We start from the raw sequence: 15,294 nt of genomic DNA, 5'->3' as shown, positions 1-15,294 counted from the left end.
CAAATATTGTCTTTTCGGATTTACCGCGAATTACTGCCTCTGTAATTCAAACGCAAAATCGGAAGAAACTTTCAGTAATTGTCATGCAATATTGGAAAACTCTGGTTAACAATTTTGAATATACAAGTAGAGAAATTAACTGATGTTATTTAAATTTACATTGGAAATATGTTCTGTTTCAAGCAAGAAGCAACTTATATAATATATGTACAGCGTTTGTTTGATAAATACATAAAATAGTTGTTGGATTTTTTAAAGTCGATTTTAAAATTCAAATATTATAAGTTTGGCGCAAAAATCAAGAAGGTTTATGAATGTGTACTATGTTTTACTCAAAAAAGGTTTAAAAATTCAGTACACCGCATCCTACTTATACCGCTTTTATTTTTACAACGCATATTATCCCATTTTTTTTTAATTAATATATATAAATACTTTTGGAGAAAAAATCACGCAAATTGTTCACACAACTTCTTAAACCAAATTAATTACCTATTCATTTATTCTACTTATTTTCTTTACACTCTGGTATTTCCTAGTAATTTTAACCGAAAAAAAGATGGAAAGCTGAGATCACTTTTAATAGGTTTTTTTGTCAAAAAACTCATGTATGTACTTGAAGCGTCCTATCCAATACATCAACAATTGGGGAGATGACAATGTTGAGCACGTCTAAAACTCGAAAAGCCATTTCCCATTTTAAGGGAAAAATGTTTCCTAATAGAAAAGACCTGTTGCAGTAAGTTGGGCAGTCTGCCAACCCCAGGGAGATGCCTTGTGTCGCATTGTATAAAGGGGCTTGTCTAGCTCCATGAGGAAATGGAACTTGACGAAGCAAAATCTCCTCGAAATAGTATAGTCAACCGAACATGGACAATGTGCCTTTGTGGCATTTAATCAACTGTTCTTTTAAACATATGCTGTTGTAATAAACTGGAAATAGACAAAAGTTGGGGACTAATGGAACGGGCACTTATGGGGCAAAAAAGTTGGAAATTTTTAGTGTAATTGTGTGCAGTTTAAAATAGCTTCAAAAGCATATGTTACATATTAAAGTAGTTTCAAGTTTCAAGCTTTTCCATCCACCAAAAAATTACAATTGTAGATTTGATTGAATGACATCACACATAAGAAATTTCCCAGATTCCAGATAATTAGTTTATTGATGATAATCGCAAAAAAGCAGCAACATTTTTTACAGGAAAATAAAAACCAATAAAAAAAACGGAGAACCAAAAAATGTTTATCCATTGAAAGCTTTAACAAATCAAAATAAAATGCTTCATAAAACCGAAATTCCCGTTAATCAATTAACGCAACTTTTTCTTTTCATGAAATATTGGCAAATGATGGATTTTCCATTGGCCCCAAGTGATTCAATGGGGTTGAAAATATTATTGTCCTGCTTAAGCAATAACATATTTCATGGGAGTCAAACAGGTGGAAAGTATGAGTAAGAAAAGCGAGCAAAGAAAACGGCACAATTATAAAAATTACCGACCATTAGCTGAAGATTAATGATTTTCCACTTGACACGATACAGTGGTAAAGGAGCTCATAAAAATGCAAAAATAGCTGGAAAAATCTTAACGAGACCAATGAAAAATTATGGAGTTATCAAAACCGCTGTTGGGATGGCAATTCGGTTTCTTTTGGGCCAAAGTAATCTGATGAAAAAATGATTATTTAAGAAAGCAATTGTTTCCTTAAAATGGACTGTTTTTTCAGGCTTTGCTGCCACCTAAAGACTTTGCAGCATGAAGTCCATACGACCGTTCACCACTTGGATTTCCATATCTTTATTACTTTCAACCTGCTGCTTGGCCGATGAACATCACAAGCGAGTTCCATCTGGATTTACAGGAGTTAGGGGCAAAAAGTCAATACCTGATGAGGCTTATTCAGCTGATTTGGACAATAGTAACTCTATAGAACAAGTGAGTAACTTATTAAGGATCTTACTAAGGAAACTAATGAAAAAATGGACCTAATTTTGTTCACTCAAATCAAAGTTTATATTAGAACAAATTTTAATGAATAGTGAAAATACCAAATATACAAGTTTGAAAATTGCATCATCAAATTCAGGATTAACTCAGAAAACCTTAGCTTTAAAACTAAAAAAAAAGTCTTAAAGTGTAAAGAATTGCGTTTGGAAGCGGCTCGGAAATTTAAAGAGGAAAGAGGAGCAGAAAAGTGTCTTTTAAAGCAAGAATCTAACCACTCTTGATATTTTCAGCAAACCGAATATACACCGTCATCTGATACGGAAGCTCCTGCTTCCTTCAACTATATTGTAGAGAAGCGAGCACCATCAGGCTTTTTTGGAATGAGAGGCAAAAAGCCATGGAACTTTCTGCAGTCCAGTAATTATCCAGAAGAATTGTACAAACGCGCCCCCATGGGTTTTGTGGGCATGAGAGGAAAGAAAGATAGCTTGGAGGATGATGAAGTCACTTGGGGTAATTTTTATGATGAAACTTTATTGCAATAAAATTGATTTAAATAACTGGTAAAATTTCTGAGCAAAAATGAGTAAATAGAGTTTGAAAATTTAGTGTTCTGCTCTAGATGGAGGCTGGTTTGAATCAACTGTTTTCTTAAAATAGCCTTTTCGTCCACCGAAAGGGGTCGAGACGGATTATAGAAAATCACTGCTTTAGCACAATTCTACGAAAGAAAATTTTCTAACCAGAAACATGGAAAGAAGCCCAAAACTGGCACCTAAATTTCAGTGCACTTTAATAAGCCAAATAAATTACTAACTAAACCAAACATTAAAATACCGAAAATAATCTTGACAAATTCAAATCCAAGTTGCATTGTTTTTTGAGCAAAAAATTGTTGATTTTACCAATTTAACACAATCGAGCATTTATTTTCCATTTTCTTTCGCAGATGAGCCAGAAAAAAGGGCGCAAATGGGATTCTTTGGAATGCGAGGCAAAAAGTTGTGGACAGATTATCAAGGAGAGAAAAGGGCACCAATGGGATTCGTCGGAATGCGAGGTATTCCTCCACTAAAATTGTCCTATTTTACGTGAAGATTTTGGGAATTTTCAGGTAAAAAAGATTTTGAAAATCCCATCGGCTACTATGAAGACATCAAACGAGCCCCATCCGGATTCTTTGGCATGCGGGGAAAGAAACATCCTTCTGGATTTTTCGGCATGCGTGGAAAGAAATATCCGTATGAATTCAGGGGCAAATTTGTAGGAGTCAGGTATGTAAATCAGGCATTTTTGGAATAAAAATATTATTAGAGTGCGCCTACACATTTATGTAGAACGAAAGGCAAAAAATGTATTTTGGTTCAGGAACTAATTCGTTAAATTCAATACAGTTTTTTTTTAGTTTTGGAATTGAAAATTTAATTTTACCAAGCGTATTTTTAAGCTAATAAATTAGTTGGTGTTGCAGGGGCAAAAAGTCTTCGGAAATGGCAATTCCAAGCTACTACTACCAAGATTCGACAACAGATCGACTTAGTGATCCCGATTGGAATCAACTTATGTTATTATTGACTGGACGGAATGAATTCGATAGAAGTCACTAAAATGCTATTGAGTTTCCAGACGTACCCCTATTTATTTGGTGAGTTTCTTTAAAAACTTCCAATTGCTTTAATAGCAGAATAAGTTTTTTAGGTTTTGACCGTTCTTGGAAAATTACTTGTTTCCCATCGTCCTAGAAAACTACCTATTCTATTAACAATAGTCGATTATTCTACTTGCGAGTGTGGTTGAAGATTGCATAACAATTTACCTATGTATACTTACAATAAATACATATTTTTACCTCTAATGTTATTATTCCAAATATCAGATTTGTTTGCTACACCAATTTAGATATTTCTAAATAGGCTGGATAAATCGAGGCATTTTCGATAATTGCAATGTTTAAATTTATGATTGTAAAACCTCGATATTAAATATGGAAATATCTAAATTGCAGCTTGGCAGCGGTTCAGTCAATTCAATTGTCCATCATTTATTATGGTCCTCACTCTAACTGAAACCCCGTATCATCAACCAAATGGCTCAGAAAACGTATATGTATTTCTTTTATGGAAATTATATCAATTTATTCGAACAAAAAGTGTATAAAAATTCTTTCGGATTTTAACGCTAAATGACTCTTGACTTGACTTGATCAATAAATGCGTATTATTTCAATCTTCAACATATTGTGATTCGAGATTGTATTAAATATATAGCAATTATATTACATATCACTGCAGTATTTTCAATTGAATTGTCAAATTGTGACTGTTCAGTTTACTTCATTTGATTTAATCCGCTAAGCAAAAAATGCAGTTCGTGATTTTTGTTCTTCAAAATCTTGATGTATTAACAAAATGGTCAATAAAGGTTTATAAATAATTATTTAACGTGTCCATCATTATGTATACGTTAGATTTGGAAATAAGTATGCGGTATGCTCGAAGATGGCAGGCAAATGTTAAGATTAAATAACTTGTCGGGACTTTTTTCGGCTGGAAATTGTTTCCAGCAGTGAGCCCGAACAAATTATCAAATATGGGATTGTAATATAGTTAAATAAAATAAGCTAATTTCAGATTTAGAATATAAAATGTAGGTACTTAGTTCTAAGATTTGACTATATTCTGTTAAAACCTAATAGAAGATAAATAAATTATAATAGTGTTTGAAGGAGCACTTTCAGTACGATTTATTCAACAAATTACTTTCCCAATTGTCCAATGAAATTGCCCAGTCATCAATTTTTTAAATTATATTTTAATCAAGCGTTATTTCTGGCTGCTTCTATCAACTTGCTTTTAGTGTTTCACGTTATTTTTAATTCTGATCCATAGATGAAGACAAGTATGTTCTAATCTGTCTGATCAACACCACACTAGCGCATATATTCTAACTGACTCCTTGCTTAAATGAAATGCGCAAGTCAGTTTGAGGTTACGTTAATTTAAAACAAAATTTCTATTTACCAACAGGGGTATGTATTAGGGATCTGAATCAAACTCGAACATTACATAGATTCGAAGTTCTATTTGAATCGAAACGCCGCAGATATAGCTGGCGTTTCGATAGAAGCTGCTACTTGAGAAGTGACGGATAGAGTTCGCCATAGAACCGATGAGCCGTTGCCATCTTTCGGCGTTTGGTTTAACTAAAAGTGCTTATTTGTGACCTCTCTGTTTCTCTATGAAAACTACGAAAGTTAAATGGTGCCAAAACTGCATCAGTCCTATTTTTAGTTGAAAATCCTTGGGCACGCCCAATAAGAGTTAAAAAGAATCTGTGAGCACGCCACTGGTTGGCACATGACATTTTGGGAAAGTTCTCGATTTCAACACTAGTAGTGGAAAGGGAAAAGCCATTTCGGGTTTTGTTTGTCATTCTTTCTTAACTTTGTGTGGAAATTTTCCGATTGTGATTGTGATTGCTTGATTTAAAGTGCAAAGAAGCCTGGAAATCAGACGTGTACCTGTCTAGAATGCCGGTGAGGGTGGATCCCACATTGCCTCCACCCGCCAATTCCAAACAGCCTGGAATAACCAAAAGTTTATTGTATAATGGATCCAAATTTCAGGGTTTCCAGAAAAGTAAAGGAAATTCATACGAAGTCGAGGTGGTTTTACAGGTAAATGGCACCGTTCAACCTTTTTCATTTCAATTTGCAAACGTTTGAACCGCGCTCGAAATTTAAAGCACAAATATAGGTTATCGGAACAGTGACAGGCCTAACCTATATTCAAGGGGATCTTAATAATAAATATCGAATAATTGCCTCAAATGCCGCATTTATCAGCAATGACAATAGTTTGGCTGATCATCTTCCCACTTTATATACACTATGGAAAAGTTTCAACTCGAAAAAACGCTCAAAACACGTACTACACCTGTAGGATTTACACAAAATGGGATTGTCTGAGGCGAAGTCCTCTAAATCATGTTCAGGAGCAGTTCAGCTGTTTCAAGCAGTGTTCAAGGAGCTTAAAATTGCTGTTTAAAACCTGTTGTATTTAGAGGTCTTTATTTTATTAGCAATTGTCAAGGACATCAGGCCTTGGCATGTCTGGCTAAAATGTGCTCACCTATTAGATAATATTTTTCTTAACAACTTTTCTTAGTTATGTTTTTGGCCAAAATATGGTTTTCAATCCCTTTTCGCTTATAGAAAGTCACTACTTTTCCATGAGATAAAGGATGATGACATGACCCCCATGACATGATTTTGCATCAAATTTTTGATGACTATTAAAATTCCTAATTTTACTTATTGGCGAGTGTTGGCAGTTTCTGAGACTTTGAAACAAAGAACAAAATGTGCAGAAATGGATCTAAACGAATCCAAATACGTGCGAAAAGTGTGTATTGTAGAAAAGGCAAATACGGAAAATGTTCCAACCTGACGAACAAGATGGAAAAGTTGTGAATTTCGATGCGCGAAAAATGGTCGAAAACCGCATTGTCGCTAAAAACACCACTAGAAAAGTTGTTTCTAAGAATATTATCTCTTCGGTTCAGCCCCTCGTAGTAATCCGACACTATAAAATTAGCAGTTTCAAATGCGACGAACGTATAAACCGGAAAAATACACTTGTTTACTTGATTTTGGCAATCCGACCCTGTGATCCAACCTATACTTACTAATAGGTAGAATTCCTTGATCAAAAATGCCATTTATCGTAATTAAGAAAAATCAAACTTACCCAAAACACAAAAAAAAACAAATCCAAATCCGTCACTTTTGCATCATCACTAGCCCTAAGAAACTTTTTGTTGTTTCACATTGCTAATACCCGAATAATGCTGCTCCGAATCAATAATTTAGAATCATCAGCCAATAATGAACGCTCATTCTAAAACCCTTGTCTATTTCCATAGAATGTAGATGAAGAAAACTCGTACCTTTGCGGATATCTTCAAATCAATGGCTTAACTGAAGAATACCCCAAACTTACCACATTCTTCGATGGGGAAATCATCAGTCAAAAGTATCCGTTTTTGACCAGGAAGTGGGATGCTGATGAGGAAGTCGATAGGAAACATTGGGTACGCAGCACTTTCAAAAATACTTACTCACATACTCACTTACTCACTTACATACATACTCAAAAATACGGTTGTTTTGAATTGTAGGGCAAATTCTCGCAGTTTAATCAGTACGTAAAGACTTTCAATTCGGATAACTTTGACTATACCCAACTGGGTGATGCGGATTATGTGTTTATGCGGTGGAAAGAGCACTTTCTGGTACCAGATCACACGATTCGAGATATCAGCGGCGCCTCGTTTGCTGGGTTTTATTACATATGCTTCCAGAAATCCAAAGCCACTATAGAAGGATATTACTACCATAGAAGTTCGGAATGGTAAGTACCTCTATTTATTATGATTGCTTAGTTTGTTGCCACGTACATAAACGCTTATTGTGGGTGTATATCCGGCTCGTTGCTGAACTTTATTGTGGATATTAAAGGCGAAAGCAAACCTGTGAAAGTACTCATTTTGGCGTCTTGATAATCGATATCGAATTATATATGTTGGAATTTCCAGTATAAGGACAAATTAATTTCACTTTTGCCACGGAGTAAAATACAGATTGAAAATTTATGCGGAAAAAGCAGTCGTTTTTGCCTGGTAAGCGGTGTTGGTGTTCACAATTGGGCTCAAATCTGAGGTGGAAAATGTTCTCTAAATCAACCAATCTCATCGTGGCATATCAAGAGACAACATTATTCGTCTTCATCTTCCAACACTAAAAATTATTAGAATTATTACTCTTGGGCTATTAGGGAAAGTTAATTTATGTTGCACTTCCAGGTATCAATCGTTAAATCTAACACACGTGCCTGAAAACTCCATACAAATATACGAGTTTAGGTAAGAGTTCCAATGTACAGATGATGAAACCAACGGGGGTATGTACCTTACAATAAAATTGCTGTCTTTAGTCGATTAACATATACGTCGCTTTACATTTTCCTTTACATTGGAATTTATAAAGCGACTGGCCGTTTAGTTTTTTAAATTATTGTTGTTATCTCGAGAACTGGGGTTGCCTCTTAATACCTAAGTCATTATTTATCAAGTTTATATTCTATTTTTCATATCTTTAGTCGTATTCTGGAACACGTGAATGTGTCTCATTTGATTTTTTTATGTTAAATAGCTTTAATATAGGGTTGTTAAAATTGTATTAAATTGAAATGTGTGATACTAAGGCAGAGGAAAATTAATTAAGATTTATTCACGGTTTCAGTCTCAAATATTCAGTTGTTCAGTTTCCAAACAGATCACTTTTTGCGATTTTGTTATTGAAGCCAAATTGTTAGTGTTTATCATTACAAACTGATTTGAATTAGTGCGCACCAGTAAGGTTCAAGTTTGCTACAAACTCACAATATTCTGAGAAATATAATTTGTTTTATTGTAAATAATTATAAATAAAAAAGATTGATTTTTGTATTACAGAAAAGTACCTAGTTTCATTGAAAAGGCTGATTGTACGCTTCATTTTACAAGGTATGAATGAGGTTTTCCCGATGTTTAATTTATTTAGCGGTATATTTTTTTACATGAAGCGATTGTTTGATATTATTTTTGTATCTTTGTGTAAACAGCAACTTATTTTTCGTCAGTTTTATATACATTTTGTTTGGATAAAAGCGAAAATGACAAAAATAAAGTTTTTTTCACTTTTACGGAAAGACTTTTTTATTAGTGTTTATCCAAGTGCGGTGCATATCTTCAAAAACTAATCGGTGCTTCAGAGCAGGATCAATAACATGGGAATAAAAAAACAATCGTCATTAAAAAATTATTTTTTAATGAATAGGATTTTATAAATATGTTATATTCTAATATGTGGTTTCGTATATACATACAAAGTGCCCTTCAAAAGTCCACAAAATCACCAGGAATTGTTAGTGCAGCTAATTACTTTCGGTAACTTGATGGGCACTAAATTCAGAAAGTTTGCTCTATTTATAAACCTTGTAGGTTTTACAATACTCACCAGCAGTGGCGAAGGCTAATTCTAATATAGTTATTCTGTACAAGAACTAAAACGTTCTTAAATTACAAATTGAAATGGTATTTATTCTGATAATCATGTAAAGCCAGATTGTTTGGCTGATTGGCTCAATTAGAAATTTACCCCAAAACTAAAATATCCTAAGCAGGACATTTCCAATACAGTGTATCTTCAGAGTTAATCGGTGAAATTAATATTACAAATGCAGTAAATAAATCTCGTGATACGCATGACTACAGGCTAAGTATACAAGTTTTAAAAAATGGTTATAAAAAATATCACAGAAATTAAACGCCTAAAGTTTAAAAATCATAGAACATGATGGTAGATTCATTTGCGATCGCGAGTATCACAAACGTATTTTTGATGCGATTGCTAATTAAAAGGCAGTGAAAAGCAGGTCAATTGCTTGTTAGTATTATTTCTGGCTCAGTCTTAATGACTTAGTAGGTTTTAATTTTCGTCAGTTTCCCTATGATAACTTAAAAAAAATGATATCTAGTACACTGATAGGCATGCGTTGTTTACATGCAAAATGAGATTTTAAATGGTTGAACCTGTTTGCCCATCAGTGCAGTTCTAAAGCGTAGTAAGTTAATGTGTATGAAAATGGCAATTAAACCAATTGTTTCAAATCAAATCGGACGATTTTCGTTATTGCACAGCGGCCTAATTTTACAGGAAAATGCATAACTACAAATAGATTTAATTAATCGAGGCTGAAAAGTTTGCTACTTATATGAGCGGTTCGAGACTTTTTAAATTGAGTATTTGGCACTAAATTAATTAATTTTATTGGTCTTTAAATGACATTTCACTGTTTCGGGAAACAAAAAAACAGTTTTTCTGCAAACAAAAACAGACTTACATACCTACTTACAAAAATACCCAATTTTTGCTTTATCACAATCAATTTCACCTCAAACTGTATCCTATAATAAATGAACGATCGCTAACAGCAATCCTACAAAGGAAATGAACGGCAATTGGTTAACTGAGCTCAGGGCTGATCCTCCCGATCTATCGGTGTAGGGAAGTTTCTGGTTGAGGTCGTTCTGTTCGAAGTTGTGTTTGCAACCCATCCAAACGGGTGCCGACAGCTTCTGCTCGTAATGATCGACTCTCATGCGGATATCGTTGAATTTCCAGAATCCCTTGTCTTTGAAAAAGTAGGTTTTACCTGCAAGCAATTTTGAGAATTTTAAAGTGTTTTTCACGTATTTATTTGCGCTCTTTCGAGTGTTGAATTGAATGTGTGTTAGTAGCGTGTACTTTTTCAGGTGTTTTTTTCGTGTCGGCCAGTCAGAAAATTTGTAGAAAAGTGTAAATTGCGTGTTGGCTCTTACCATCCTTCCATTGAAAGACCGCATCAATGTCTGTCCCGACTCCTTTCCACATTGGGTGAATTTTTCTCGGATAATCCTTCTCTACTTCTTGTTCGTTATCATCAAACCTTCAACATGAAATCAGGAGATTTAGACCTAGTTTCTCTTGAACTTTTACTGATAATTTTGGCGCTTAGCTTCTAGCAAGTTTCTTAAAAGTCATAAGAAACTTGCCCAAAAAATAATGTTTGCTTACTTCCAGTAGTCTTTCCCGCTAAAGAAATAAGTGTTTCCATTATGGCCCCAAACCATCGCCCCGTCAATTTTCTTCAAATTGTTAGGTAAACCTAGTTCGGTAAGAGGCTTTGGGTACCCGGGCACCAAACTGACTCCCGAAAACAAGTAGAACTTATCGTCAACAAAGAAAACGATGTTTCCATCAGCCCTTTCGAAAACTGCGTCCACATGCGTGAGGGTCTTGGGAAAGCCTCGGAACAGACGATTGATCTCTGCCGGATAGCCGGAAGTCACTTGACCGTTGTCTCCAATTCTCCAGAAGTACTGAAGAAGCATTCACAGCATCAGAAAAATGTAATGCACTTGAAGGAAACAAAGTACCTTATCTTTAAATATAAAAAGTTCGCGTCTTATCACAGCCACTGCGTCGTAGGAAGTATCACAAGTATCCGGCGGAGTTTCACCGTTCGGATATTCCTTCGGTGAAGAAGTTGCGGTCCTTTCAGTCGGTCTATGCGTCGTGTGGAAATGTTTTGGAACCAGTTTCGTCGGTTTGATGTAGGGAGGATCCGTTGGCGGATTGTGGTGACCTAAAACGGAGCAAAAGCTATTAAAGAAAAATGAAGACATATTGTGCTGAAGCTCTAGTTAAACAGCAAAGTGAGTGAGATAAAACCGGTGAAAAAGTGTAATTAGACGGACTTTTTACCTGTATAAGGACGTTTGTCGTTGGGATAAAGCCTATCAGTTCCATGAGTGCCATGATTATGATGGGGCTTTTTCTCCGGGTTCATCGGTTTATAGGGGTTCTTCTCCGGTCTGGAAACATCAAAATCAATACCCAACCAGGCTCAAAAATCGCGTTAATCATACTTGTTGTACGTCGGATGCCTTCCTTTATGATACCTGGGATTGTACCGACTCCTCGGATAAGCTCTTTGAGGAGGGCTGGTAGTGGTCGTAGTCGTAGTAGTTGTCGTAGTTGTAGTGGGAGGTTGAGGCGGAGGATGGTATTGAGGAATTCGTCCCCATTGTCTATCTCCTCGGAATCCTTCGGAAAAATCTACTTAGCTTCCATGAAACTTGCAAAGTGCAACTGAACTCACCATACAAGGATTGTATTGCCAATTTATCATCATCGGGCAGTTCATACTCGAATCCATCCTTCATCTCAGAATACCAGGGGTACATGAGCGCGCCCTCCACATTGGAATGAGAAAGTCCCAGCGAATGTCCTATTTCATGTGCTGCCACGTTAAATAGATTGGTACCTGGGACAAAAAACAAAATTATCTCCGAAACAACAATTTTTACAACGTTCTTACAGATGCAAAGACCAACTATAAAAGTCCACAAACGATTCCAAGGGGGGACAATGGCAGTTGTTTTAAATGCCCAATTTCCAATCATCCCCGTCTCTTTACACATAGTTTCGTTCACGTGAATTTAATTAAAAGTCGTTTTTTCGAAAGTGCACCCGTGGAGGGCCGGCTTTTCCAACATTTACTCTGCCAACTTTCAGAGTTGTAACCCCTATCCGAATTTCCAATCGAATTTTCGACTGGATTATTGGGTTAGTCTGTCTAAATTCGAACAAAAAAAGCACACAAAGCGCGGCCGTATATTTCAGCTTCTGTTTTTCGCGTTCATGTTCTACTACTACTGGTGAATTGACTAAATCCTAAAAGTGTTTCGATTTATAAATAGTTTTGCGTAGTCTAATTATAAATAGATGCACTAAAATTGTGATGATTTCAACAAATTATTTCTCTAATGATTATTTCTATTTTCTTTGCATGCAGGCTTTCGTATTAATGTTTGAAGCTGCATTGCTTCTTGGTAGAGAATTTCTTCTAACTGGTACATTGTTTAGTTCTTTTGGTTCAAAAATTGGTAACTACATTTATTATATTATATTATTTTGCATATTTAAACTTTTTAACTTGCAACTGCAGGTTTCAAGAAAAACAAGCAAAAATATATAATCTCAATACCTGGTATTTCGGAAACGAAGCGATAGCCGGCTTGAAACGTTTATACGCACTTTCCTACTTATTTTTGTGACTTCTATATCCGCTGTTTGCATGTTTTCGACAAAAAATTCTGAATATATTTACCCTGTTCACTGTCTCCAGAAGTTGTCCAGCTTTCATCGGCATCAAAGTGAACGTCGACGCTGTTTCGAATTCCGGTAGGAAAAAACGCATGGGCAAGAATCACTCCTTTCCCGTCGAAAGGAAAATTATCCCCATGCTCTCTCCTAAAAAGTTTGAAAGCTATACTTCCCTCATTGAACTTAAAGTAGCGATTTAGATATGGATTTACTGAGCTTATTGTGGCAAAAACTCTAGTAGTAATTAACAAAACGACTATAAAATCCGCCTTTATTTGCTTATATGCGTATGTTTTCCTAAATAAATTTTAGTTAGTTTTATGTATTTGTGACCTATTTGTTGCCAACTCCAAAAGCCTTATCCACGTTTACCCCATGTATATGTATAAACAATTACTCAAGACGTAACTTTTTGTTGGATATTTTATTTCAATTCGGCCAACTTCTTGCATTATTAACTTCTCGCCCTTTAGCTCTGGCGAATGTCCCGAGAGACCGAACTCTAGTTAAATTTGAACCGTCTCACATAGAGACACATAAACGTTCCATTTATTGCCCTATCCAGGAAAAATGGAACGGTCGTCTATTATCGGAAAAATCAAACTCATTGATGACTGAATGATCGTTTTATGGTCTCTGCAGCAAATGCCCGTTCCGACAGATTGGCGGCCAAATTAAAAAGTTAAAACCCTATAAAATCGAAATAAAACTACGCCTGTAAATCTAGGGCACTTTGCGCCAGAAAATGGTCTTTTTTGGGGATCAGACATAAACGAGCAAAAGAAGCATTCGAGTAATTGACACGAAGTGATGTGATACGATTGTTAAGTTAAAAAATGTTTTCTGAGTTGTGTTGAGTTCATGAAACAAGACGCTAGACACTAGACGACAGGCATGGGTAACACTGTGTTGAGTTGCTGCCGCTCTGTGCGCTAATGAGTTATAACTCATCGTGTCTGAGTTATTTTGGGCGGCTTTATTTTTGTAATTTTACATCAACCTGATCTGAAGCGTGTCTTGCTAAAGAACCGTTTCAGATATGCAAATATGGGTTCCACTTTAATGTTTTTGTGAAAAAAGTGAAGAGTTTTGGTTTTGCCTGTTCAGTTTTAAATGCTCAATCGAAGAACCATTTCAGCCACAGAGTTCTTTTTTATATCATTGCATAGATAATTGGAACTTCGATTCAGTTATAACAACGTGCGTGAGTAAATTCTGGTAGATTTATCACAGAAACTCGTATGAAATTTGAATATGAGACATTAGGGGCAAGTTGATGTCAAAATTTTATTTAAAAAAAACGTCTTCTACAGCATGTCAATCTTGCAAGCTTCTACTGGCTTTACTGTGGAAGTTGGAATTTTTTATTGAAGAATCTGCTGTTGCGTAAAACGTCTTCTACAGCATGTCAATCTTGCAAGCTTCTACTGGCTTTACTGTGGAAGTTGGAATTTTTTATTGAAGAATCTGCTGTTGCGTAAAACTGTTCTCTTTCAAATCAACATTTACGAAGCGCTCAAATGCAGGATTTTATGTGGTTTGAACGATTTTTTTTAATTTTGACGACATTTAGAAGACACTCTTCTTTACTGAACGCACAACGGAACGTGGAGAATTTTTCGTTTTTGAGAAATTTGTTTTCGAAAAACGCGATCCATAACGTGTCCATCAAGGTTTTTTCAAATTTTCCGTAAAATTTTTTTGGACGATGAGTTGGAAATTTTGACGGCATTTAGAGCGCGTCCTTCTTTACTGAACGCATGCATCACTTCAATCTTTTAGATAATTTTTCGTTTCTGAAAAATTTATTTTCGAAAAACACAATGCAAATGTGTCCCGCAACAGTTTCTTTCAAATCCTGATCACAATTTTCCTAACGATGACTGAACACTAGTTTTTATTGAACGCACAACTATGAACATGCAGCGTCAGGTTCAAGTGGATTTTGCAACTCAAAAAAAATTACGCAAATCTAAAACTTCTTGAATTCAAGCATTTTTTGAGAAAACTGCCAGCATTTGCTTATCGATGGTTCACTTTCTAAAAAGGCCATTTGTTTCTGTCTAGAATGATGTACAAATGAGCGTTCTTGCTCATTTTGCCTCCGAGATATGAACAAACACGGAACGGAAAACATGGAATTTTGGCATAATCTTGCACCTAAGTGTCTGATATTCAAATTTCGCTTTCTGGGTCAAAACTACTCGAATTTCCTCACTCACGTTGTTACGACTGAATCGAATTTTCAATTCTCTATCCAACGATGCCAAAACGAATTCTGTGGCTAGAATGGTTCTTGAGAAACTTCGAAAAAAGCAGCGTCATGTTCAAGTGGATTTTGCAACTCAAAAAAAATTACGCAAATCTAAAACTTCTTGAATTCAAGCATTTTTTGAGAAAACAGCCAGCATTTTCTTATCGATGGTTCACTTTCTAAAAAGGCCATTTATTTCTCTCTAGAATGATGTACAAATGAGCGTTCTTGCTCATTTTGGCTCCGAGATATGAGCAAAAACGGGACGGAAAACATGGAATTTTGGCATAATCTTGCACCTAAGTGTCTGATATTCAAATTTCGCTTTCTGGGTCAAAACT

The 15,294-nt window shown here is 35.5% G+C and overlaps 3 protein-coding genes across 4 annotated transcripts in view; 2 read left to right on the top strand and 1 right to left on the bottom strand.

The window, feature by feature from the left end:
* The first annotated feature begins 1,710 nt into the window (after positions 1 to 1,710).
* LOC125503555 (tachykinins-like) lies at positions 1,711 to 4,691 on the top strand. Of its 2 annotated transcripts, none has more exons than XM_048664163.1 (6): positions 1,711 to 1,937; positions 2,240 to 2,462; positions 2,899 to 3,009; positions 3,064 to 3,223; positions 3,421 to 3,594; positions 3,648 to 4,691. In XM_048664163.1, exons 1-5 carry the CDS (start codon positions 1,758 to 1,760, stop codon positions 3,554 to 3,556), a joined length of 810 nt encoding a protein of 269 aa, XP_048520120.1. In that variant the 5' UTR covers positions 1,711 to 1,757; the 3' UTR covers positions 3,557 to 3,594; positions 3,648 to 4,691. The 2 variants fall into 2 exon arrangements, with proteins under 2 accessions (XP_048520120.1, XP_048520121.1); XM_048664164.1 differs by having other exon boundaries at positions 3,640 to 4,691.
* A 567-nt stretch (positions 4,692 to 5,258) lies between these two features.
* On the top strand, positions 5,259 to 8,466 carry LOC109544650 (glucose-induced degradation protein 4 homolog). The gene is made up of 4 exons (XM_019914959.2): positions 5,259 to 5,625; positions 6,873 to 7,040; positions 7,128 to 7,360; positions 7,812 to 8,466. Exons 1-4 carry the CDS (start codon positions 5,479 to 5,481, stop codon positions 7,873 to 7,875), a joined length of 612 nt encoding a protein of 203 aa, XP_019770518.1. The 5' UTR covers positions 5,259 to 5,478; the 3' UTR covers positions 7,876 to 8,466.
* Positions 8,467 to 8,799: 333 nt separating this feature from the next.
* Positions 8,800 to 15,294, bottom strand: part of LOC109544413 (matrix metalloproteinase-2) — a 58,613-nt gene continuing 52,118 nt past the window's right edge. The window contains exons 5-12 of the mRNA XM_048664149.1: positions 12,704 to 12,846; positions 11,693 to 11,857; positions 11,460 to 11,637; positions 11,296 to 11,405; positions 10,968 to 11,176; positions 10,606 to 10,910; positions 10,371 to 10,477; positions 8,800 to 10,204 (exon numbers count right to left, since the gene is read on the bottom strand). Coding sequence (XP_048520106.1) covers positions 9,957 to 10,204; positions 10,371 to 10,477; positions 10,606 to 10,910; positions 10,968 to 11,176; positions 11,296 to 11,405; positions 11,460 to 11,637; positions 11,693 to 11,857; positions 12,704 to 12,846 — 1,465 coding nt within the window. The 3' untranslated portion in view covers positions 8,800 to 9,956. The remainder of the gene's footprint in view (positions 10,205 to 10,370; positions 10,478 to 10,605; positions 10,911 to 10,967; positions 11,177 to 11,295; positions 11,406 to 11,459; positions 11,638 to 11,692; positions 11,858 to 12,703; positions 12,847 to 15,294) is intronic.

The sequence above is a fragment of the Dendroctonus ponderosae genome, unplaced genomic scaffold (genome assembly GCF_020466585.1).
Source record: "Dendroctonus ponderosae isolate FM_Combo_2020 unplaced genomic scaffold, Dpon_F_20191213v2 Dpon_F_20191213_2, whole genome shotgun sequence".
Taxonomy (NCBI): Eukaryota; Metazoa; Arthropoda; class Insecta; order Coleoptera; family Curculionidae; genus Dendroctonus; species Dendroctonus ponderosae.
The sequence above is the reverse complement of the archived record's forward strand: the minus strand, read 5'-3'. Positions and strand labels throughout refer to the sequence as shown.